We start from the raw sequence: 23,984 nt of genomic DNA, 5'->3' as shown, positions 1-23,984 counted from the left end.
AAGAGGAGACAATCGGATCTCCTGAAGCACAGGACGGGCTTGGGCATCTCACCCAGCAGCTCTGTGACTCCATTGATCTTCATCAGCCTCTCACATGTCCTCTGGCCCCATCAGACCAAGAGCTGAGCAATCAGCCCACTGCTCAGACACCATCTCCTAATTGGTTAGTGTAAGAGCTCTCAGCAGAGATCCTGTCTCCAGTTCCATTTGTGACCCCAACTGCCCCCTCCCCCCTAGCCCCCACTACAATAAATGCTTGAGGAACCAGCCCCTCACAGCAGGGCTACAAGGCAGATAGGGGCTATTAGGGTCTAAGGCAGTGAGACAGAGTTGTTCAAGGTCAGAGACTAGCCAGTCACAGCCAGAAATAGCACTCAGGGCTCCTGACTTGGAGTCTCCTGCTCCTTACTCCGGGCCACGCCACTTCCTTTTGACTGGTAAGTGCATCTTCATCATCACACGCAGCCTAATCAGGCACCTAAATTGAGCTGATGCAAATGTAAATATGGTTTCTCGAAACACTCTAGCAGTAATGTTCCATTCTCTCTTTGCTACAAATCAAAGTAATGAGCAGTCTGGCTTTTTTTTTTTTATTATTTCTTTTTGTATTAAGGTTTTAATAGAGAGATAATCATGGGATTGGAAAAAATCCAAGCCACTACGATGAAACACTTAAAACTCGGAAAGAATAAATTAAAATCGAGAAAGTTAGAAATCATACAGAACAATGCATGTAATATGGCGGTTGGGAGGAAAGCAAGGCTGGATGTGAATATTGACCTCGGTCCTCACGACCTCCAGTTCTACCTACCTTTTTGTTTTGGAGGGTTTTGTTTTGGGAGGGTCTGGGGATACGTTAGAAGTCTTCTGGGAACAAATCAGAAAAAGAAATTAAATAGATATCTTCATCGACAAAAGGGTATTCTGGGAAAAGTTTGCTAATATCTAGAACCCAGTAGAGAGAAGCTGAAGGCCAAGGGGGTGGGTGCCAAGGCCAAGGGGGTGGGTGCCGGGTATGTGGGGGTACAATCTGAGGGTGGGGTGAATGGCCGCAGTTATCAGGGCAAAAAAACTCTCTAGAAAGACAATCCGTTTGGAATTTGACAGGATGAAAAATAAGATGTAGTGATACCTTAGGTGTGAGGGAAGTGAGAAATAGAAAGAACCGAAAATCAGATCCGTACTGTTGACTGGGTGGTCTCTGGACCCGCAGCAGCAACAGCAGCAGCAGCAGGGCTGAGGGCTTGTTAAAGGTGCAGAACCCTAAGCCTCACCCCAGACCTACAGTCAGAATCTGCATTTGAACAGGGTTTCCTGAGGCCCAGTGGGGCATTGAAGTTTGAGGGGTACAGGAGACCTGGGAGACCTGCTGAGATGGGGAGGGAGCAGGAAAGGCCAGGGTGGAGGAGGAGAGAAGGTGCCTAGAAGGCAGCACCCCCATCAGGCACTGAGGCAGGAGAGGATGTACAGGGGATGTTACAAATGAAAGAGGAGAGAAGTCAGGGGAGGTTAAATTTAGGAGTTATTAGTACCAAGACGCATGAACTCATCAGAGTACTTAGAGCAGCTGGGGGAAAAGTTTAAAAGCAGAAAAAGCCGCAGGGCCTCGGAGCAGCCCGTGGGTGCCTCCTGGGAGATGGGGAGGTGAGGAAGCGGGAGCAGCCGTGGTGGAAGCAATCACGGGAGGAGCTCCAGAGCCGGCTTATCATCCAGACCACGTCTCACTGACTAACAGATACTGATTTGGATAAACAGCGAGCCCTGGGAGAGGCACCATCTCCAATTAAGAGATCACAATCCACGTAAATAAAAGGCAACCAAAAGCAACCTCAGTCGGCTTAGGTAAATCCCAGTGATTTCTTAGACGTTCGCTACAGCTACTAAACAAGAGAGAGGCGTGTTATCCTGTGACTGCAGAGCTCCTCCCAGGAAGCCAGGGTTGTCAGGAGGATGGGTTGGAGGAGGAAGGAGAGATGACCAGGACCCAAGAAAACCGGTTGATCCCTGAAATTCTCACTGGATTTCCATTTTAGCTGTGAGGGAGTTTGTCAGGACAGGAAAGAAATGGTTCATCAACTGGTATTGTGCTTCAAATGAGAGCAAAATGCTGGGCATGCAGCTCAGTGGTAGTGCTTGCCTAGCATGCACAAAGCCCTGGGTTCAATTCCCAGCTCCAAAAAGAAGAGAGAGAGAGAGAGAGAGAGAGAGAGAGAGAGAGAGAGAGAGAGAGAGAAAGCCAAATTCAAGTCAATGTTGCAAGGATAGGCTTGCAGATCTGGTCACTGACATTCTTTCCCAGTCTGCAGGTGTGTGTAGGTAGGAGAGGGAGAGAACAGAGTGTTTAGAAGTTGCTTTAATCCAGAGTCCAGTGGTGGTGCCGACCCACTGACATACAAATACTAATCTAGATCGTAGACCTGGCTAAGGTCTTTCCTTCACCAAGAAATTTCATTGCAGAAGTGTCTGAAAGATGAGAACCAGAATATCCTGGTCTGGTGGTGGAGACCCGTCATCCCTGGCATGGAAACATACCAGCACAACAGACTACATGAAATCCCTGTCACAGAGGACGCACAAAGAACTAAGTGGAAAAGTGATCTGCTCTCTTGAAGCCAGGAGAAAGGGCACCTAGACAAACAGCTACAGTTCAAGAGTGCAATTAGAGGAGGAGTCGTTCCTTCAACAAGTGGCTTCATGGGCAGCTCTGCTTATTATTTCACTAGATTCCGAGAGGAGACTAGGAGCCAGGTGGATAGAGTTCTTGTCCCCATGAAACTTCCAGAGAAGTCCACCTGAAGAAAGTGCTAGATTACTGTACAGAAAACTAAAGGGTCATATACAGGCGAAAACTGACGGGTGGCTGGCGGCTCTCGAAGGGGATGCTCTGGGAGTGGCACGGCAGACACAGCCACAGCATATCGGGGTACAGAAGTGGTTAGTGTGCTAGACGCATGTATGGATATGCCGCAGTGAGAGCCACTGTTCTGCATAATCCCCATGCTCTGATTTTTAAAAAGGTGTGGATTAGGAGCAGAGCAGTCAGCCCCATGCTTGTAATATCAATGCCAAGAAGTCCCTCCTTTTCCTATCCTTATCCTGTTTCTCCAAAATGCCCAAAATGTCTCTGACACTGAGTATTTTCTAGGGTACAATTTCAAAATACTCTCACACAGAAGGGCAGACCATTTTCCCTCATTAGGGGTAAATAATATGAAGTAAGAGTAGTTATGTGTCTAGGGCAGGTAGGACCAAAGGTCATTTTCCATTTCTACTTTGGAAAAAATGGAGTGTAAATACTCACCCGGTGAGAAAATGGCAAGTGAGTGCTTTAAGATCCTGTAAGGCCACGGTTCCAATGAAAACCTAGCATCATTTATGCTTAAAAAAATTGAATTGAGAATAACTTTGCTAACCATGAATTGCTCATGAGGTCCTCTCACAAGTATTTGTGGGACACCTCCTTTGGGCAAAGCATTATTCTGGGCTCTATAGCAGGATACAAAAGATGAAAAAAAAAAAAAAAACAGGCTTCTACTGTTTCCTGGGGGGATGAGCATCCATTTTGAGTGCTAACAGGCAAACCTGAAAACACAGTGGCATCTAGCACCTCGAGCACCAAGGAGAAGACGTTTAATACCTTCTCAGTGACCGATGGACAGATGTGGACCCCAGTTTCTAGGTCAGAATGAACCTCAGCCTGTCAGTAAGTTCCCCCAGACATGATGACAGCTGCCCCCAGTATTTTCCATCTTTGGGGGCTGCACCCAGATTAGCCAGCCTAGTCTGAGATAAGATTGCAGAAATGGTCTCGGAGGAGAAAATAAAAACGTAAAAGTAAAAATGTCCTAGAAGTGAAGGGAGCTCAGGATGGCTCGGGGGAGAGGGGAAGATGGGCTTTGTTTTCAGAGGAGATTTCATGGAGAGATCTTGAGTCAGTCAAGCAGAGAAAAAGGGGATTAATTTCTGATTTGAGAAATAATTAATTTTATTCATGAATGAGTTGCTACTTAGAGACCCACATTTGTGCGAAGGAGCGAGGAAGGCCACATTTGGAACCTGCCACGGCACACGCAGGCGGATGGGGACACTGGCTAGTCATGTGCTCTCTTTTTTTTTGTTTTGTTTTGTTTTGTTTTCTCTTCAAGAGAAGAGCTTTTTCTGGGTCAGAGATTCTCACTTTTTTTTTTTTTTTTCTCTTTATTCAGCTTCTGCCACATTTCTCCCACCTCAGAGCTTCCCACATCTCCCACCAGAAAATTATTTCAGTACACGGAGCTTGGAACAGTAAGCGGCACGTGGCGTGGACTTTTTCATTCAGCACACTATTTAGGGAGCAGCTAGGTGTGCTGCTGGCCGGCCGCTCCACAAGTGCTGGGGACACCGCAGGGCCCCAAGGAGCTTGGCCCTCAGGGAAGCCCCAGGAGGGGGCGCTCTTGGGTGTGGGCTGAGGTCTGTGACGTGGTGAGGGGGCACGGGACCGCCCTTCTCCCGCTCCAGGATCTGAGGCAGGCGAGATGTGCACCGGCTGCTGAGGGCCACCTGGGCTGCAGAGGAGGGTGTGGACCTCAGGGTGAGATGGGGATCCCCCACCCCCGCCTCAAGTCCATCCGACTTGAAGTCCACCCTAAGTGAAGCCCCTAGAGGAGACATCCCTGGACTGTGTGGGCAGGAGGCTCCGAGGACGCGCAGCCAAGGGGGCAAACTGCAAGAGGGAGGAGACAACCAGAGGGTGTCCACTGAGGGGCGTGTGTGACCCAAGGACCAGGGCCCTGTGAGCCAGGGTCTCAGGCAGCCTCCCGCAGACCAACAGAGCCGGCCCTCCCCAGGCTCCCTGACCTTCCCATGCGCAGGGAAGAAGAAGGGGCAAAGGAAAGGGATGGTTCTGAAAGGGCGGAACAGAGTAGGCCAGATTTCTGTTTAACTTAGCGAGGAAGCAAAGACTCGTCTCTGCGCTAATATCAATCCATTAATGAATGATGATAGCCAATGAGTGCTGAACCGTCATCATACGCCTAACTTTTTACAAAGTGCTTTATAGATATTACTTTAAATTACTCTAATAGGAACCCTACAAGGGTGTGCTATTTGTAGCCCATAGTATGACGAGGACACTGAGTTTTAGAGGGTGTCACACACCTGGGAGGAGGCACGGCCAGTGCTTAACTCATAACATAGAGGACAAATAAGTCGTCTGAGCCTAGGACGCTCAGTGCCCGGAGAGAAATGGTCCCCTGTTGTACCCAGCTGCCTCCTGGCACCCCCACAGATCTTTGGGATGCAGAAGACAGCTCCTGGGGGCTGGAAGGGGGCTCACCCCACTTAGAGACCTGGCAGAGTTGTTTTTTTTTTTTTTTTTTTCCACCAGAAGTCCCATCTGCACTTGGGCTCTGGGGAGCCCTGAGTGGGCAGGAGCCCCAGATGGATCTTCCTGAAACACTGTACTCATGGCAAATTCCGCATGTGTTGGCTCTGCACTGAAGGTGTGTTTCTAGGAGGATGCAGTGTAAATCGAATTTCTGTAGATCGAGTCCTCTACCGGAGGGACACTTAATGCCATGTCCAAGATGCAATATCTTATTTCTTGCCTGGCAGTGGTTTAAAAAATTCAGTGTTAAGTGAATCCCTGGCCCCCTGACTTTAGGCTCAAGTAGGTTCTGATTTAAAAACATTCGTGTGCACTAGGAAATGTCTTCTATTTCAAGGAATGTTTTTTATAAAGCCAGAGAAACCTGCAGTGCTGCAAACAACTGTTTATTGGATGACTTTACAAATTTGGATTTTTTTACAGTGACAATATTGTCTCTGGGACAGTCCCACTTGCTATCACATCCATGGCATAACAGGTAATCAGATGAGGGAGTGAAAAGACCAAGAGGCTGGGACTCCTGAATCGCTTGGAGGATCTGTGGGCCTGGATGTGGGCAGATTAGGGCTGTTCTAATCAGGGCACGTTTAGGGGGAGATGCAGGAATCTGGTTGGGCTTCTCAGCCATGTCATCCCTCTGTCTCGTTTAATGCTCCACGATTCTGTCACCCTGCCAGGCTCTCCCACTGCTCCAGAAATGTCCTCTTTCCCCCACTTTCCACAAAGAGCAGACAAGCTGTGGCCACCAGAACGAGTCCCAGGGAGCCAGAATCCTCACGGGCCGGGCAGGAGGCTCTGTTGGGGGAGGAGGGGGCAGCCCCAGCCAGGCTGCACCGAGTCCTTGGTCACCAGCCCCGGGACCTGGGAGAATTCTCATTTTCCCTGTGTGCCAGGAGAGCCTGGGCCCCACCTGGGGATATGCCAGTGACGGAGGAGGGACAGGAAGGAAGGCTCTTTGGGGAGTGCCTTCTCCCGGCTCCACAGAGGCACGTCAACGCCACCTGCTCCCTCGACGTGGGCCGCAGGTTGGTTTACTAGTAACAGCAGTAAACGTGCGCCAGGAAGCCAACCCAGAGAGAGGGCGGGGAGAGGGGGGCGCCGGGGAGTCCTGCAGCTGGCCTGTGCGTGGACATGGTCTCATGCAAGTTTCATCACAGAAGGAATGCGACTGGAGGCTGGTCCTGGGTCCTCCCGCCCTCGGCAACCACGGCACAGAGCAGTGTGCATCTGGGGCACGGTGTCACAGCCAGGCCAGGAGATGAAACCCAGGCCAGGAGATGAAATCCAGGCCAGGAGATGAAACCCAGGCCTCTTCTCAAGAGAGGTCCCCACCACAAAGACAGCGTCCGGGTGCTCAAGGAAGTCCAAGACAGGGGACAGCAGATCAGAATCAAGTGACGCCTGGATCTGCGAATTAGAGGGAAACTTCTGAGTCACTGTGTCCCACCCAAAGCTGACAACCCCTGTCCCAACCCCAGAGGGGGACACGCAGCCTTGGCTTGGGCGGCTTCTGCCATCAGGAAGCCAACTTAGGATCAGCAGCCCCTGACACTATAAAGATCCTTCTGACCCGGAGTCGTGGTCTTTGTCCCCCGGACTTCACCTGAGGGTACTGACCCGCTTTCTCATCTCTACAGCAACCCAACTGCCTTCTTCACAGCAGGACTCCGGACATTCAAAAACAGCTATTATTCTCCCAGATTCTTAGGCCTGTTCGCGCTCCGTGACTCCCCCAGAGCTGCTGCTGTCTCTTTCCCCTCCTCTCACGTGGCCTCTCATAAGCTGCCCTCGTTTTCTCCCCGCCCCCAGCTCTCCCTTCTCCATTTTTCTTCATAAAAAAAGATCTATGAAATTTCTCTTGACATCCCGTTTTCTTCCTAAACCGATTCTAGTTCCTAGGGACCTTCCTTGCCCGCTCACTTTGCAAACTACTCCAGAATCTCGTCAGGAATCTTTCCCGGTTCCCTGTGTTGGAGTTTCTCGGGCCAGGGATCTCGTCTCCACAGACTTCTGGAGGTCCTGGCGTCCTGGGCAGTTTGGGAGATGAAGCAGGGTGACCGTGCTCTGGAACTAGGCATCGGCTCAAGGAAAGCTGGAGATGTGTGTGGAGAGGTGTTTAGACAATACCGAGTTCTCCTCTTTTTCCAATCCAGTGAAATGTAGGAAAATCCTGACTTTCATTTCTGGTCTCCTCACCTGTTCGGTTTGACTCTGTCCCTGGTTTAGTTTCCGTGGTGATGATGGCAGGAGGGGCCGTCTGCTCCCTTTTGCACTTCCGGCCTCCGTGCTCTTCGCCTGCCCCCACCAGGGCGCTGGAACTCTGGCCCCGTCTCCATCCCTGGCCCCGTCTGCACAGTGTGGCTCCCACCCCAGAGCTGCCTGACCCTCCGGCCTCTTCCCTCTTTTTCTGGCTCCATCATTTAACACCTGTACTTTCTCTAGTTCAACTTTCCTGAAGTTCACTGTCGGTCCCTCTGTAACCAAAGGATGAACCCCCAACTCTCTGTCTCAGTATGGCCACTTTGAATCCTCCCGCTCCTCTTGTGATGAGTGGTCAGTGAGCACCGCCAACCCTGTCCCCTGGGTAGGCCCCGTCCTGTCTTCCTGCTTCTCCTCTGTTCCAGCCCCAGGAACATCTTCAGGTGCCCCTCCTGCCCTGCTCCTCCTGCACAGCTCCTTCCATTGCCTCCGCGGCTCAGCTCCTTCTCACCTTCCAAACTCTTTGGTACCTCTCCCTCTGACGTCCTCCCGCCTCCCCCAGGACACCTCCCCCAGGACAGCCCATTACTGCTGCCTGCGACCCCCCACTCTGGTCCTCTTCTGCCCTAGAACTTCCTTGTGCACTTGTTGGTCTCTGCTCCTCCCTTAGCTGTGAGTTCCTTCAGGCAAAGGACACTTCTGACCTCAGCTTCCCGTCCCCGTTGCCGTGTCTGCCACACAGAGAGACACGAGAGGATGAAACACTTGGTTACTTGTTCTGGGACTGAATTAAATGGAGGAGAAGACAAAGTGGCCAAAGCTCCAGGTTCTAGGATTTACTGCCTGAGTCTGTATTCTGCTGCTTCTGATGAGGGACCTGGTGTGAGTCGCTTTGTATCTCTGAGCCTCCTTGTTCTCTTTAGTAAAACCAATGCAGTTATACAACTTGGCTTATATGATTATGTGGAGACGACTGAAACACAGATTTCTTTATTTCAAGATAGATGCTGATTCTTTTTGTGAGAGGCCACCCATGGGTAAATATGGAAGATAGTAGGTCGGGAAATCTAGAGAAGAATGAGGAAGAGAAAATGAAGCTACCAAGAACGAGGAAAGAGAAAAGAGGCAGTCTTACTCTTTCAAACTTGGCCTACTGCATCAAATGCCATGTTGATTGAATTTATCACTTAAAATCTACTGTAGCCTGAGTTCATCTGTCCAATGATTTTATTGGTATAGATGGTTTAAAATAAATCTTTGACAGTGACAGAGCATGACGTGGAACACCATGACCCCACAACTTCCAGCCAAGGCTTCAAGACCTACATCTTTTCCTGTGTGCATCCCAAAAGCAAGAAGAGGGACCCCAAGAGGGAATGTTACTGAGCAGAGGAGGAATGGGAGAATGGTCACTCAAGGAATCTGTCCAACTGGGCAGTGCCATTAGGGTCTGAGATCATTTCACCCACTGAAATACTGGTTGATACCATCAAGATAGTAGTTACCCTATTTCGCCTAATACTAAGACAAATGGCCCCATCTCAGTGACCTCAGGGAAGGCAGTTTACGTTTTCGTTTATGTCATACTCCAAAATAATATGGTATTCATGGGAGAGATGAAAAGAGATGGCTCCGTGACCTCCTCCAGGACCAAGACGCCTTTGACCTGGTCACTCTGCCATCTCTTAAGTCCTCAGAGCCTCTTCCAGATGCTGGTGGATCAGAGAAGAGGGGGAGCATGAAGGATTTCAGGGTGGGGTGGAATTTGGTAGGCCAGAATCCATGTTCCATCAGCAGAATTCTGTCCTGTGGCTGCACATAAATGCACACAAAGCTGGGGGGAAACTGTCCATCTGTGTGCCCAGGAGGAAAATGGAAACCGCTTACTGAACAACTTTCCAGTCTCTGCCACAAGGTGTGGAATGCAAGAGAGAGAGTGAGTTAAAAATGTCGACTTCAGTGATACAGATTACAGAGGGCTGCCTTGACTCTGATTCTTATGGGGGGAAAAAAATTCTGAGGCGGAAAAGAAATATGGAGTACTGATTGGCCATAAAATTACTGTTACCAAGAATATTTTTATCTTTAAATAAAAACAAGTATAACGTTGAAATGGGTTAATAAAGGAAGTATGGATAGTAGACTATCTTCATCTCTTATGTAGCTATATATCCCCAAGACACTTAAGTTATCTGAGCCTCAGGGAGCTCAGCTATAAAATAGGGCTAAAGCTGTCATGTGTACCATGTAACTCTTGCCACACTCATGCATATGGAAAAAAAAAAAACAAATTCAGTGGCCTCGAAGAATAATTTATTCTTCTCATGCACGTGTAGGTTGCATTAGCTTCCCTTCAGGCTGAAGGTCTGCAAGACGGCCATTAGGTATTTCTTCTGTGCTTATTCTGGGGCCCAGGCTGAAAGAGCAGCGAGGGCAGAGACGTTGGAGGGAGAGTGGAGACATGCAGTAAGTACTCCCTGAGTTATTGGCTCAGAATTGGCACAGTGTCACTTCTGCTCTCGCTGCTTTGTCCAAAGCAAAGTCACGCAACCCTGTCCAATATATATGGGGCTGAGAAACAAGTTCCATCCATTTAAGTGAGTGATACTGCAAAGTCACCTGTTAAGAGCTTTCTAACGCAGGCGAGAATGATGACCCAATCCACTATACTGACGTCTGTAAGGCTGGTGGTGATCTAAATATATATCAAATCGCCAGTCCCATTCCTGGAAACAGAGGGGTTGAGTAAAAACTTGATCATGATAATGGTCATAACGATGATGATAATAATGCGTTCAGATCCTGTAGCCCAGTGGCTCGGAATATATCAACCGGATGGTGTTCCATTCGGGTTGTTGTCTTTAAAAATAAATACATTGACAAGCAGGAAGAGTTGAACACGAGAACCTAGAGAGCTGGAAACTCATGGGGACCTGAACATAGTCTGAAGAAGAGTGGCCCATAGACAAATGAACGCACCCAAGGACCCGAAGCCCTATCACATTGCCAGAGGCGTAAACTTGTGGTGCAGTGGAAGCCATGACGCCTGGAGGAATCCTCTTGGAGCAGAATGGGTTGGGACGGGAAGCCTATGAGCAAACCTGATGGGCCTGGGCTATCAGCTTGCTGAGCATCGAGGTGTGCAGTGCCCAGGGGTCTTTTCCTCCCTAGTTGAACAGATGAGCTTTGGATCCGTCAGGGCAGAGCCGGGACTTCTGTGCTGGAAAAGCTCATCTTGGCTCCCCCTTCAGTTCCCTGGTCCCGCAGAGCCACTGGTCCTCCGTTGCAATGTGTGTGTTGCATTTCATGTTGATTCTAGAAACACACCATGCCCGGTGTCTTCTCCAAGTCCCCAAGCCCCACCAGGGCAGCAGGAGACTCGCCAGACGCCAACCTCCCCCTCCCCCTTCAGCTTGACTCTCCCCTCCCCATTTCTCCCAATCAGCCTTAATTAAACTGTTTGAAAGCTGCAGCTTGATTTTAATTAGAGCAAAATTGAAAAGATTAGAATGAAATTGGCCAATCATTGTTTACGGGCCGTTGTTTGAGAACACAGCAGGGCTGCGAAATTACCTCCACACCAGGATTCTTGAGCTCTCGTACACAGTGGGAAGGACAGGGCACCGGGACCAGGGGAGGGATGACCTCAGTTCTGCCCTGGTGCCTTCTACAGTCACAGGGCCAGAGATACCATTTAACCAAATGACCCCTGGGTGGAGGTCTTCCTGCCTGCAGATCTCTCCTATGCACAGCGGAAACAAGGAAAAAGAATGACTTGGGAAGTAGGACATTGGTGGACGGTGGCCCTAGCTCGAGCACAGGTCATGGGTCATTGATAGCATGGTCTGGATCCTAGTCAACTGCTACCACTAACCCGTGGACTTGGGGCAAGTCACTTCTCTCAGTTTCTCTGTCCCTTCAACTGTAAGAGTTGAGTAGTGGATTAACTCAATCTCCTCTTTCTCTTTTCCAAGGCCCTTGTATGGTAAAAATAGTTGAGCATGTGTGAAATTGTTTGCAAATTTTTAAAAACCTTAAAGAATGCACTATACCGACATAAGAGATCATGGTTTTTATTATCGTTTCTTTTTGTAGCTCAGATTAATCACGTCTGATTCATTATAGCAGCAGAAGCTCTAATGGCCAAGTACATTACAGTCATCTGTTGTTGAGATAGGAATCTCCTGATGATGTGATGTGTCTAGAAGTACTGCCTTCCTTCTGTTCTGGAGCCAAAGCACAACAGACCCCTAACATGTCCGGCTAGAAAAGGCAAAGCCGTCTTGGCTGAGACACTGCGGCAAATAACGGGTGTCCCTCCATGCACGTGTGAGCTGTGACGGTTCCTGCTCGTGCATTTTTCAAGATGAAAAACGTGAGCCCCATGACAAAGAAGTAACCGTAATGCCCCGGCTTGGTGCCACTGAGCCCTGGACATGAGGTATTTCAGAGAAAAGCACCAGCGAGAGAAGGCCTCTTTGTCTAGAACTCCTTAGGACAATCAGCACCGCAGAACACAGCCCCCTGCGCCAGACTGGCGAGCCTCAGGCTGGTTGGGAAAGACAGTGTTCCAAGAGGAAGGAGGGTGCAGAGAATAGAACCCCAACGTTTACCCCGAATCAGTTGAAGTGGGAAATGTTCCTGTGGGTCACTGGATGACAGTTTAAGTAGACAAAGTAAAGTCACAGGAAAAAATGACAAGAAAACTATTCATGTCCCTGGCTTAAGGCTGATTCATGGTTTTTCTCCAAAGGTCTTAAATATTTTATTCAATAACTGATCCCGTATCTCCCTTCATTTTTCAAGGAAAGCCAGCCATATTTTTCTTACCAGCATGGTCCACACCAAAGCAGCCTGTTTGGGTCACGATGGTTTAGTCCCTTGCCACTCACTGTGCAGTCTCTCTGAGCACCAAGGTGTGGCGGGGGGTGTGCTCCCCTCCAAAGAGACCACTGAAAATACAGCACAAGCATTAAAAAACAGAGGGACAAGATTCCCTGTCACAACGGCTCACTGGTCTTGTCGTTGTTTGCAGAGTGGTGCATGTTCCAGGGCTGCCTTGTGACTTCTCCCCAGCCTCTCAGGGGGTCCCTGAGAAAGGCCACTTGACTGAGCCGGTGGAGACTGCCCGGGCTTGCTGGAAACTGCATCCGTTCCCTCCCAGTAAACTCAGCCTGGGGTCCAACTCAGGAGGAGGGAATGGCTCCCAGACACTGGGATCGGGTGGCGCCAAGCCTGCAGGGCACCGCAGTGGGCAGGGTGGGGAGAGCTATGTGCCCAGGATGGTGGGACCTGACTTTCCAAGCGATGGCTGCATTGTGGGCCTTGCAGTGCACCTGGACCGTTTCCCCCAAGAGGTGGAAAGATGAAGTATTTGTTAGAAAACAGGCAATAGAGTCATCAGCTGTTAGCACATGGTCTCCGCACAGCCACCCACACGGTGGGCCGCAAATCTAATGGATTTAGCCTCAGTGAGGTGGGGTTTCCTTTTAAATACCTGTCTGTCTGTCTGTCTGTATCATCTATTTTTGAACACTCTCTCCCTCGGGCTCCACAGGGAGGGAGAGTTCCGAGCCTTCCTGAGGGCTGGATCAATGCTCTCAGTTTACAAGCCAGAAAAGTGGTGCTGGGGTGCAGCTACTGGAAGCAGCCCCTGGCAGGGAAGACCAGCCGGGCTCTTTCTGGGTCTTTCATCTTCGGGAGTTGTGAGACCCTGCAGGGGGGTCCTGGCTGGCAGATTTCTGGCTGACCTTGAGTGACACAGAGGAACGCAGTGCTGAAGGGTGGCCGGGGACGGAGGCCCACTTTTTATCGGCATTTTTTGAATTAGGAGCACCATGGCGCTGTTCGGTGGTCTCATCAGGACCCCCTTTGTGCCGAGACCCAGAGTTGACTCAGAGCTGACCCGGTTCCGATGCCCTACGGCAGCTTCTGTCGCTGAGGTCTGGCGTGGCTGTGGCTCAACCCTCCTATTGCAGAATCCCCTTTGGATTCTGGAGAGACCTCTAAACCTGTGTACAACCAGAAACATCCTTTATTAGTGATCTGGACCCTTAGTGTTAAGTGGTTTGCTCTCTCAGAACATGTCTCTCTCTTTATCTGTGCATCTGGAAGTGCTGGTGTGTCTGGCTGATTAGGACACTGGGATGTACCTTCCCATTGGATTTTAGCTTTCTTAGACTTTGTCTTCGTTGCTATTAATGATTTTATGAGTCCGTTAGCCTTTTGAAAGAAATGAGATTAGAGCTAATCTGCAATATGCCAGAGGAAGTTGGAAAATGGGGTAAACTTCTGTTGGTGACGGCAATGAAGCACCCTCTTGAGGTGCCCCATGAAAACCTCTTCCAGGCAACGTCCACCTTGAAGAGCTCTGTTCACCCTGTGGCTCAACCCATGTGTCCTTTATATAGTGGCCTCTGCTGTTCTAAAGGCCCGGTCCATAGGGATGACTGTGCTGTTTGAAATGTTTGCTTTCTCAGACTATTTACTGTGTAACAAACACAGTGGGAGAAGATTTTAGGAGAAATGGCTAAATTGAAATGGAGATTTACTTGATGTCTTAATTGAAACAAAGATGATGGCTTAATTGAAGCAGTGTGTGTTAATATAATTGATATATAGAAAACATTCTTTTCTTAGGAAAAAAAAGAGCCTTGATTATTTTATTACTGGAAAAAAACTGCTAAATGAAAAATCGGAAATGAACATTTATTCTCTGAATAGCTCAGGCTGCCTTCCAGTATTGCCTTCTGAGGTTTTCGGATGCTGGAAAGAACCAGGTTAATACATTCTGTAAACACATTTTTACCACTTTCTGGCTCAAGCTCCATTCACAGATGTTTTCCTATTATTTTGATTCAATGAAGGGCCCCAAAAGGCAGGGAAGAAACTTATTGGAGTAGAAGACAAAAGCACTGGAGCCTCAGAGTCTGAACCTTTCTGTGGCTTCTGCCTTGTGCCTAATTCTGATATGTTTTTCATTACTATAAGAAAATGTAGGAGACTGGCAACTTTATAAAGAAAAGAGGTTTATTTAGCTAACAGTTCTGGAGGTTCAAGTGCATGGCACCAGCATTGGGTCTCCTTGGCTGCATCATGGGGTGGATGGTATCACGGTGGAAGTGCGTTCGACAGGGAGCAATCACATGGTGAGACAGGAAGTCAGAGCCAAGAGGAAGGACCTGGCTTATTCTTTTATAACTCCCCTTCCAAGAGGACTCACAGGAGTGGCATGAAAACTACTTTAATCCCTTCTGAGGGCAGCACCCCTGTGACTTTTCTCTCTACCTCTTAAAGGTCCTACCACCTTTTTTGATTGCTGCACTGAGGACCAAGTGTCTAACATAAACCTTCAAGAGCTAAACCACACCCACACCATAACAACACTCCACTGTAACTTACTATGGAAGCAGATTTTGCTTGGGGGTTTTGTTCATTGGTTGATTTTCATAAACAGAAGCCCTTTATATGCATGCTCTTGGATTCTTTTCCAATTAAATTCTCTGTTGAGTTTCTTCAAACATAGTCCCTATTCCTCTGCATTCTTTCTCCAGTGAAACTCTCCCCAACCCACGTGCGTGCGCGCACGCGCGCACACACACACACACACACACACACACACACACCCCTCCACCCACAGTATCATGATTGCCCCTTAGAGTTTCACAGAGGTCATATACCACAGTGATCAAACCTATCCTGAAAAAAGACAGCCTGTGTTCAAATCTTGAAACTGCCCCCTCTTGCCTGTTACCTACTGGGCAAATTGATGTGTTTTGCCTCAGTCACATCATCCATAAGATGAGGATGATTGTATTTCCCCCATTATAGGAATATTTTATTAGCTAATCCTTCTAAGATGTTTGGAATGCCTATCACATAGTAAGAATTCATTAAATGTTAGCCATTACTTTTTATTCTTTGCTCATAAACTGCTTCCTAAGACACCATCATCCATCTCTCTAGGTCATTTGTTATTCTATGTTATGATTCCTGAGCAGCTGTGGAAGTTGGATTCCTCCCATGATGCTGTGTGTGAGAGCTTGGTTTTTTGGTCAGCCTCAATTCCTCCTCTTGCGAATGGGCATGTCGAAACCACCTGAACCCAAAAAGGTTTTGCCATGGTACAAAAGTCTGGTGCTAACTGGTTATGCTACAACCTGCTTGCCCTCTGTTTCATGATGTTTTGAATATCTAATAAATTTATGTTTTGTGTTTTGTATAGATAAAGAAATGGAATGATCTGGATAATAAAACTATTTTTGTTAAAAGATAGTAAACATTTAAAAAATATTAGTGAGGAATGAAATGCTTAACTTCAGCTACACAAAGGGAAGTGTCTCTGCAGAAACAGCCGTATGGGCGCTGACCTCGACTGCCCGTGCCGGGCTTTAAGTTCACTCTCCCACTTCCTGTGAGACTTCATCCAAGTCACTTTGTCTGCCTGGGTTTTCGTTGCTGCTAATGTCACCACCATCATGCTTGTTGGTTGGTTTTTGTAAACATTTATATGCATTCTTTTGGATTCTTTCCAGTGGCGAGCACACTGGCTTTTTGTTTGGTTCTGGTACCAACTGGTTATGCTGCAAAACGGCTTGCCCTCTGTTTCTCGGTTTTCTCAGTTGGAATTGACCTTCTCACCCAGCATGCATGCCGGCCTCTGGGTGGGCGGCAAGTGGGTCCCAGGCATGCAGATGTATTGGTCCCCTCATCCTGGGGGCAGATGGGCAAACATTGGGGTGGCCAGACTTCTTGCACTGATCTCTGGTGGGAGAGGCTCCATCCATGACTCTAATGCTTCCACAATAATGCAGAAAAACTGGGTGAATACTACTGAGTGTTTGCTCCTAGGAGCTGTGTGACATTGGGCAAATTTTAGCTTAGCTTTCTGAACGTCATTCTTCTGACTTAAGTGAGATGCACTCCAAACTACTGGTTTGAATAAAATATGTGACTTTCCAAGTCTAATGTCAAACTGAGTAAGTGTGAAAAACTCCAAGACTGTTGCTTCTTTGGGCGCTCTTTAACACAATGAGTGAGTGTGGCGGTGATTGCTGTCAGACCCAGGGAACAGGGATGCAGGTGTCGATGGACTGCATCTGGGTGTGAAGCACAGCACAGTCTGACGAAGCGACTCTTCACTTGCTGGGCTTCACACGTGGACAGTGGACAGGCATTGGATGTTGTCCGTATCTGCTAAAAAAATACACAAGAGGACTCAGGCAGTACATGAGGACCAAACAGACAAAATTAGACCTATTTCATTTTTAGAAATCAAACCTAATTTTCTCATTGATATGTGTTCACATTTACAATGCTTTATTTCATTTCAGACCAATCGCTGATTGGTTGTTTCTTCCACAAATTCTCATCCTCTAACTGCTTTTTTTTTTTTTAATTCAATTTTGCAATAATCTGCAGACAACTAGAGGATTAGAAAAACTGTGACACAAAATAAATGATGCGAAGAATCTCTCTTTCTATCATGCACAGAAACAGGTTGGACATCTATTTTTGCCCTACCGTTAGAACACGTAGCACTGTTCTATTGCTAGAGAGAGAGTTGAACGAGACAAAAAAGCCCCCTGTGTGCTTTATATTCTAATGGAGATAAAGGGGATAAAAATGGATGGCGCCGGTGGGCGGTGAGTGTGCAGTGGAGCCTGGAGACAAGCGGGGGAGGATCCCCTTGGGGTAGCAGCACAGTGAGGTATGCCTCTCAGAGGGGGAAACTGCTGGGCGGTCCCCAGTGGAGTCCCTGAGCTAGCTGGGCCACTACGACTTTTTATTTATTAGGTTTAATTAAAGTGAGGTCCACCTCTACACCAAGTGGCCCCTCTTTCAGGGAGAGGCCTTGACTGCTCTAAGAAAATTATGGCAGATAGAAGAATGCTTCCTTCCACCTTAAAAATCTCCAAATAGAATTCAATAGGAATTATTAGTGAATGAGGTCTAGGTGTGGCTTATCCCAGGGCAGGGGGACCAGGTCTGATGACCTCGAGGGCTTTTGGTCGCTGTCTTTTTGCTTCTGTTTTTCCCCATCCTGGTTCCATGACTCATCAACGCAATGATCCACTAACCAATGAGAGGTGCCGGTTCCCATGCAGCCAATTGGAAACAAGGTTGGGCAAACCGTTCTTTACCCTGCCCTGGGATTTGGGAGAGAAAAGGCTTTTGACGGATACCCTGTACTTTAATTAAAGTTTAGCATCTCCTGCACAAAAGACATAACTGATAATATGTTATTACGAACTTGCCTGCTTAGATAAATAAAGCCACACAGCAAGGATTTTTACAGACTTGGTTAGAACCAGGAATTATTAGTCACCCATTGTTCTTTGTCTCCCCGTGATGTTGGGCTCCTGCTCCTCCTCTCCATCAGCCTCTTGGGTTCCATGTGGGGAGTTTCTACAGCCTCACATTGGCATGGGCTTTCGTGTGTTCCTTTTAAATTCTTTTGTTTTTCTGCAGCCCCCTAATTTGCACTCCATGGCTTTGAGGGGGAAGGGTAGGCCACAGCTTTGTACTGTCACACGAAGGCAGAGCCAGGGTGGCTGAGGAGGTTGCAAAGATCTGTCTTTTGTTGCTTCCTAATGCAGCGCAGGGGTCCTCACAAAGATAATCTGGGAGACAATGTAAAACTCCTCTCTTACCAACGAATGTGATCCTTTAAATTTCATTCTAAGACCAAGATTCCCCTGAGAAGTCTTCCCCCTTTAGCATGCAAACATTTCAGCAAAGAACAAAGCATGAAGATTAAAATCCTGAAGGACATAGACAGGAGCTCGGCCGTCTCTGGAATAGGGCTTCTCAATATAGAGGCCTCTCAGTCCCTTTCAATGTCCAGGTGACATTTGCACTGAAGGTCCACCAGCAGAGGCGAATGAATGCTGGCACCTTAACATGTCACACGGAATGACATGGTGATCATATGCTCTTCATGATGACATCCACACCCCTCCACACACACCTTGCAGGTGCATGCTAGCTTCACCCGAGAATGTCCTCAAACAGTCACCTGTATTACCCTTGGGGAATCCTGACCTTGAGTTCATGTTTTTGTAGCATTTTGTTTGATGACGCGGGAAGTGCACGTAGGACACCTCTGAGGCTACTGAAGAGCAACAGTGACTCAAAAAAAACATATACGTAGGGTTGAGTTGCAAGATGATCTAGCAACTCCTTTCATGGAACCCCATTTTTTTCTCAAAAGCATAACCAACAGTCGATGGGTATTCAGACTTGAGTGGTTGGCAGACATTTTCTCAAAAAAAAAGGAAGCCAGCTTCTTTAAGAACACTGACAGTATTTGTTACCAATTTGAAATTTGAGCTTTCAACTGAAAATTAGAATTTCAGAAAACTTGTATTTGTCATTGTGAGCTTGACAGCTTCCTAATATTTAAAGACTCTTCTGATGAGATTGGTGGTGATATTAACTAATGTGATGTTTTGATGTTGTATAATGAAAAGTGTCAAAATGTAGAGGAGCTGCATAACTCGATGATCTGATATTTCCAAGATGACCCATGCTGCTGTTATATAATTGTGCAGGGTGAAAAGGTCCATTCAAAGAACAGTAGGGAACACTAGATTTAAATGTGGCAGTACGAAAGTGTGTGGATGTGGTTCCAGGTACCGTAGAGGACCTTCACCAGGCGACCATTTGTTTAGTGTGGTCCTAGGGACAAAAACCTTACCAAGTGACCACAGACTGAGTGTAGAAACAAGACCAGGAGCGCAGCCTCTTCTACTGAGCCAGACGTGAGCGACATTTACAAAAAGGCAAAACCTACTGCTCTTCTTGTTTTTTAAAAAAAAAAAAATTGTCTCAGGACTTGCAGTGAGTGTCATAAAATACTTCATTTATGTGATACGTGATAGGTTTAGCACTGGTATCCTCAAAAGAAACGATAAATACATTTTCCTCAGTTTTAATTTCTGAAATGGTAAATATCCAGAGAGAAAAGCCACACACACAAATATGGGCGATAGGATCAACTTTGGAAAGTGTGAAGGCGATCCGAGACCCGGACGTGGGAGAGCCTGGGCTCTTGGTCGGCCTTTCCCGCTTCACCAGTGAGTAACTGGCCACCGTGGGTGAGGCGACTCATGGGACTTAGATGGCCATGTTGTTTCCCTGCTACTCCACACTGCTGGCACGACCACCTTCTGTGGGGAACCCCCTCAGCCCCTCTCCAGCAAGGTTCCTGGGTGGAGAGGTAGTGAGACAGGGCTTCCTCACAGCCTGAGAATGGCAGGCCAGGTCAGTGGGGGCCCCCGGCTGGGGTGACCAGCGCTGGGGGGATACGGGATCGCAGGAGGAGACGGGGCAGGCCTTCCTGGTCTGTGGGCCTCTTGTGCTGAAGCTCAGCGAGTTTCCTTCCCCGTGGCTCTTCCCCAGGGAGTTTGCCCGTTGGAAGGTGAACAATCTGGCTCTGGAACGGAAGGACTTCTTCAGTCTGCCTTTGCCTCTCGCCCCAGAGTTTGTCCGGAACATCCGCCTCCTGGGAAGGAGACCCAACCTGCAACAGGTTACTGAAAACCTGATCAAAAAGTACGGCACTCATTTCTTACTTTCCGCCACCCTTGGAGGTAAGCAGCATCTCCAGCCCCAGCTACCGGGTTGAAAATGGCTAGGTGACCTCTTGAATGGAGCTCCAACGCCCTTTTTTTTTTTTTTTTTTTTTTCCTTCCTGGCCTATTATTTCCTGAGAAATTCTTTCTGGTGCGTTGGAGAACAGTGTATTCTCCTGGAATCCATATTTACCCCAGAACATTTCTGTTTGCTTAAAAGCATCCTCCGGAGAGGGGGGGTGCCGGGTCAGGTCAGGGCACGGCCGGCTCCTACTAAGCATGTACCAGCAGGGGGCGCTCCCAGTTTTCTTTTTATGGAGCCATCGGAATATTAGCCATTTCCTAATATTTGCTGAGGCTACAAATGTCAGACCCACAGGCAAAGAAGTAGATGCCTGTTGAGTCCCTGACCGCTGCTTTCGCTCTATAAAGAATGGTAACCAGCCAACAACCCAATTCCAACAAGATTCTGGGGTGGAGAATCATCCCCTGGTTGGGGGGAAGTGTGGGGGTGGGATGGTGCCGGGTGACTGGGACCCTGCGAGGACTGAGAGCTCTGGGAGGCAGAAAGAAGAGAGCAGGATTTGTTATCACTCTCCAGTGGACAAAGGGAAGCTCTCCCAGGGCTCAGGCCAGCTGCCGGCATGGGGTAGGTGTGGAGTGTTTGATGGGAGGACAGAGGTTCGGTTTCAAGCCTTTTGCCCTTTCCGAGGGAGCAGAAATAGCCCTGGTGGCTTCTTATAAACAACTTGAGAGAGAGGGAGAATTGGCTCTTCCCCTCTGGAGGTAGATTGCCTGAGACGCAGATCAATAGAGGATGTTAAAGGGATAAGCTGGGGGCGAGGGCCGAGCTCTGGGGGACTTAAAGAACTGAGGAGGAGGAGGGCCTCCCAGGCAGTGAGACCTGGACCCTGTGGTGCAGACAAGGAGGTTGCTTCAAAGATGGGCAGGGATGGGGAAGAGATCCGCAGCAGGGCAGCGCGTCCTCCCAGCGCGTCTGCCCTGGCCAGGGGTTTCATGTTCTTACTGGCAGGGATTGGGGCGTGGAAGGCCTCACCAATGAACCCAATGTTTTTCTGTTATAGGAGAAGAGTCCCTGACCATTTTCGTGGACAAGCGGAAACTGAGCAGAAAGGCAGAGACAGCAGGAGGTGCCCCTGTCCTCGGGGGCAGTGGGAACAGCTCTGCCGTGTCCCTGGAGACTCTGCACCAGTTGGCAGCCTCCTACTTCATTGACAGAGAGAGCACTCTGCGCCGGCTGCACCACATACAGATAGCCACAGGGGCCATCAAGGTAACCGCCTGAGGGAGCCCAGGGGCCAGAGCTGAGCAGCCCCGGGTCAGCCAGGCCTGACCCGCCAAAGCAGAAACGCAGCTTCCAGTGGAGTCTCAGCTGGTCCTCCAACAGGCTCGGTCATCATCAGACAGGGTCGGCCATTCATCCCACGGCACACATTCCTGGAGTACCTGCTCTGAGTGGGCCTAGCCCAGGGACTGTTGGGGAAGGTAGAGAGGGTCCCTGCTTCCACTGAAGTTGCCTTCTAGAGGACCAGGTAATAAGCAAAACAAAGTAGTTTCAGATAAAGAAGAGACAAGTGTCCTAGAATGTGGGAGGGACCAGCTAATCAGGTCAGGAAGGACACGTTGAGGCTGAGAGTGAATAATAAGAACCCAGCCGTGTATAGTGCTGAGGGAGGAATGTTTGGGCAGAGCAGCATGGACTAAGGTCCTGAGGTGCCTTGCTGAAGCACAGAGAAGGCCGTTTGTGAGTGCAGAGAGGTGACCCAGAGAGACACTGCTACAAGATGAGGTTCAGAAGTAGCCTGCAGCCAGATCACATGGCCATGATGAGTTTTGATAAAAGTCGAGGTGCAGTGGAAAAATCACAGAAGCGTTCTAGAAGGGGAGTGACATGATCTCATGCATAATTTTGAAAGATCGGGAGATACTCTGACTTCAACTACTAGGATCTCCATCCCATCTTCTCTTCTTACATGTAGGAGATTTTTTAGTAAAATTCCTATTGTTCTAGGGAAAATCAATCAAAATAATTGACAATACTGATTTTTAAAGTCTAAGTCTAAAAATAAGGTGGTGAAGAGACATCAAATATGTGTCATATGCTGCTTTACCCCAGCTGAAGCTCACAAGGACATTTTGTTCATTCGACAAATATTTACCGAGTGCCTACTATGTGTCAGGCTCTATTCTGGATCCTAAAAATACAAGAGTGAACAAAACATATAAAATCCCACCCTCGTGAAGCTTGAACTCCAACCGTGGAGCCATCGTTAAATACACACACAGTGTCAAGTGGTGACTGATGGCATGGAGAAATGGATCCAGGTATGAGGACATGGGGGCAAGGACCTCAGGTCTAACCTCTGAAGGAGGACCCCTACACAGAGACCTGAAGGAAGCAGAGGAGCCGTCCACGTGGGTCTCTTGAGCAGGAGCCTTGTGGACAGGGGACAATGTCCCAGGGAAGAGGCTTGGTCTTCCATGAGCACCATGGGAGCCCTGTGTGGGGTCTGGAGAGGGAGTGAGAGATCAGCTGTGGGGTGCAGGGCCCAATCATCAGGCCCTTCCTGATGGTGGCTTAGACAAAGCTGGTACCCTAGAGGGAGCGAGAAGTTGACAGATTCAAAATACAGTTTGATGGTGGAGCCTGCAGGGCTAGGTAATGGGTTGGAAGAAAGGATTCAAGACTAATAGCAAGATTTGGGGCCTCAGCAACCAGAGAAATAGTGATTCCATTTACTGAAAAGGAAAACCCTGGCAGGGGGTGCAGATCTGGAAGAAATCAATCAGGCTTTTGATTTTAAATGTGGACTTGTTAAACTTGACGTTCCCATTAGACATCCCAGTAGAGAAGGCTAATAGGCAGTTGGACATAAACACCAGGATTTCAAGAAGAAAAGAATCATGGTTGGGGATAGAAATCTGGCACACAAATCTATACACAGGTGTCGTTGATTCTCAAAAATGTGGGAAAGGAAGAGAGGAGTACATTCAAGGAATGAGGGTAGCTAGTAAGATAGCCCTGAACCTGCGTAGAAAGCACCCCAATATTCAGAAATGGGAAGAAGAAGAGAATCCTAGCGAGAAGCCTGAGACAGGACAGAGACACACAAAGAGAACCAAAGTGGGATCGCAGGAAAAGCAAAGTGTATCCCACAGCCACCGGGAGCCCGGGCACCTGGGTGAAAGCCATGGCGCCATTGCTATGGCAAAGATGGAGAACTGACCTTCAGCCTGGCAACTTGAAGGCAGCTATAACCTTGAAGGTAGCAGACCACTGGCTTCAGTGACATGAAGGGTACAAGAGGTCGAGTAGACAGGGTCCAAGAGAGAAAGCACAGAGGGGATCAGATCGGGAGAGAGACAGTGCTGTTGCTCTAAAGGCAAATAGAAGAACCGGTGATGGCTGGAGAGCAGCGTGGGGTCAAGGAAGGCTGTGTTTTGATGTTCCAGCTTATTGGTGTGACACTGAAATGATTCAGTCGTAAGGGGCACAGTGAAGGTGCAGCAGAGACAGGAGATAACTGCAAGAGTACAGCCCTTGGAGGGGTGGGAGGGGTTGCTCTTCTGTGTGGGAGTGGAGGGGCTGCTCTTGCTGGGAAATGTGAACTCTTCCCGGGTCGCAACAGGGACAGGAGGTGTGTACAGGACCAATGCTGGAGGAGGTCAGGAGTGCTGGGAACACAGCAGCTCTCTTCTGACTAATTCTGTTTCCTTGGTGAAACAAGCAGCAAAGTCCTGGCCTAAAAGGAAGTAGAGGGAACTGTTGAGAAAATAATGTCTGAAATGGGCTTCTCAGAGAGTCGGGGCCACTGTCAGGACCG

General features: G+C 48.5%; 1 protein-coding gene across 1 annotated transcript in view; it reads left to right on the top strand.

Moving 5' to 3' along the window:
* The window catches only part of Brinp2 (BMP/retinoic acid inducible neural specific 2), a 95,180-nt gene that overhangs the window by 55,513 nt on the left and 15,683 nt on the right, over window positions 1-23,984 (top strand). The window contains exons 3-4 of the mRNA XM_076831979.2: window positions 19,967-20,157; window positions 21,225-21,433. Of these exons, the coding sequence (XP_076688094.2) occupies window positions 19,967-20,157; window positions 21,225-21,433 (400 nt within the window). The remainder of the gene's footprint in view (window positions 1-19,966; window positions 20,158-21,224; window positions 21,434-23,984) is intronic.

The sequence above is a fragment of the Callospermophilus lateralis genome, chromosome 13 (assembly GCF_048772815.1).
Source record: "Callospermophilus lateralis isolate mCalLat2 chromosome 13, mCalLat2.hap1, whole genome shotgun sequence".
Taxonomy (NCBI): domain Eukaryota; kingdom Metazoa; phylum Chordata; class Mammalia; order Rodentia; family Sciuridae; genus Callospermophilus; species Callospermophilus lateralis.
Note: the sequence above shows the minus strand (reverse complement) of the source record. Positions and strands in the feature narration are given on the sequence as shown.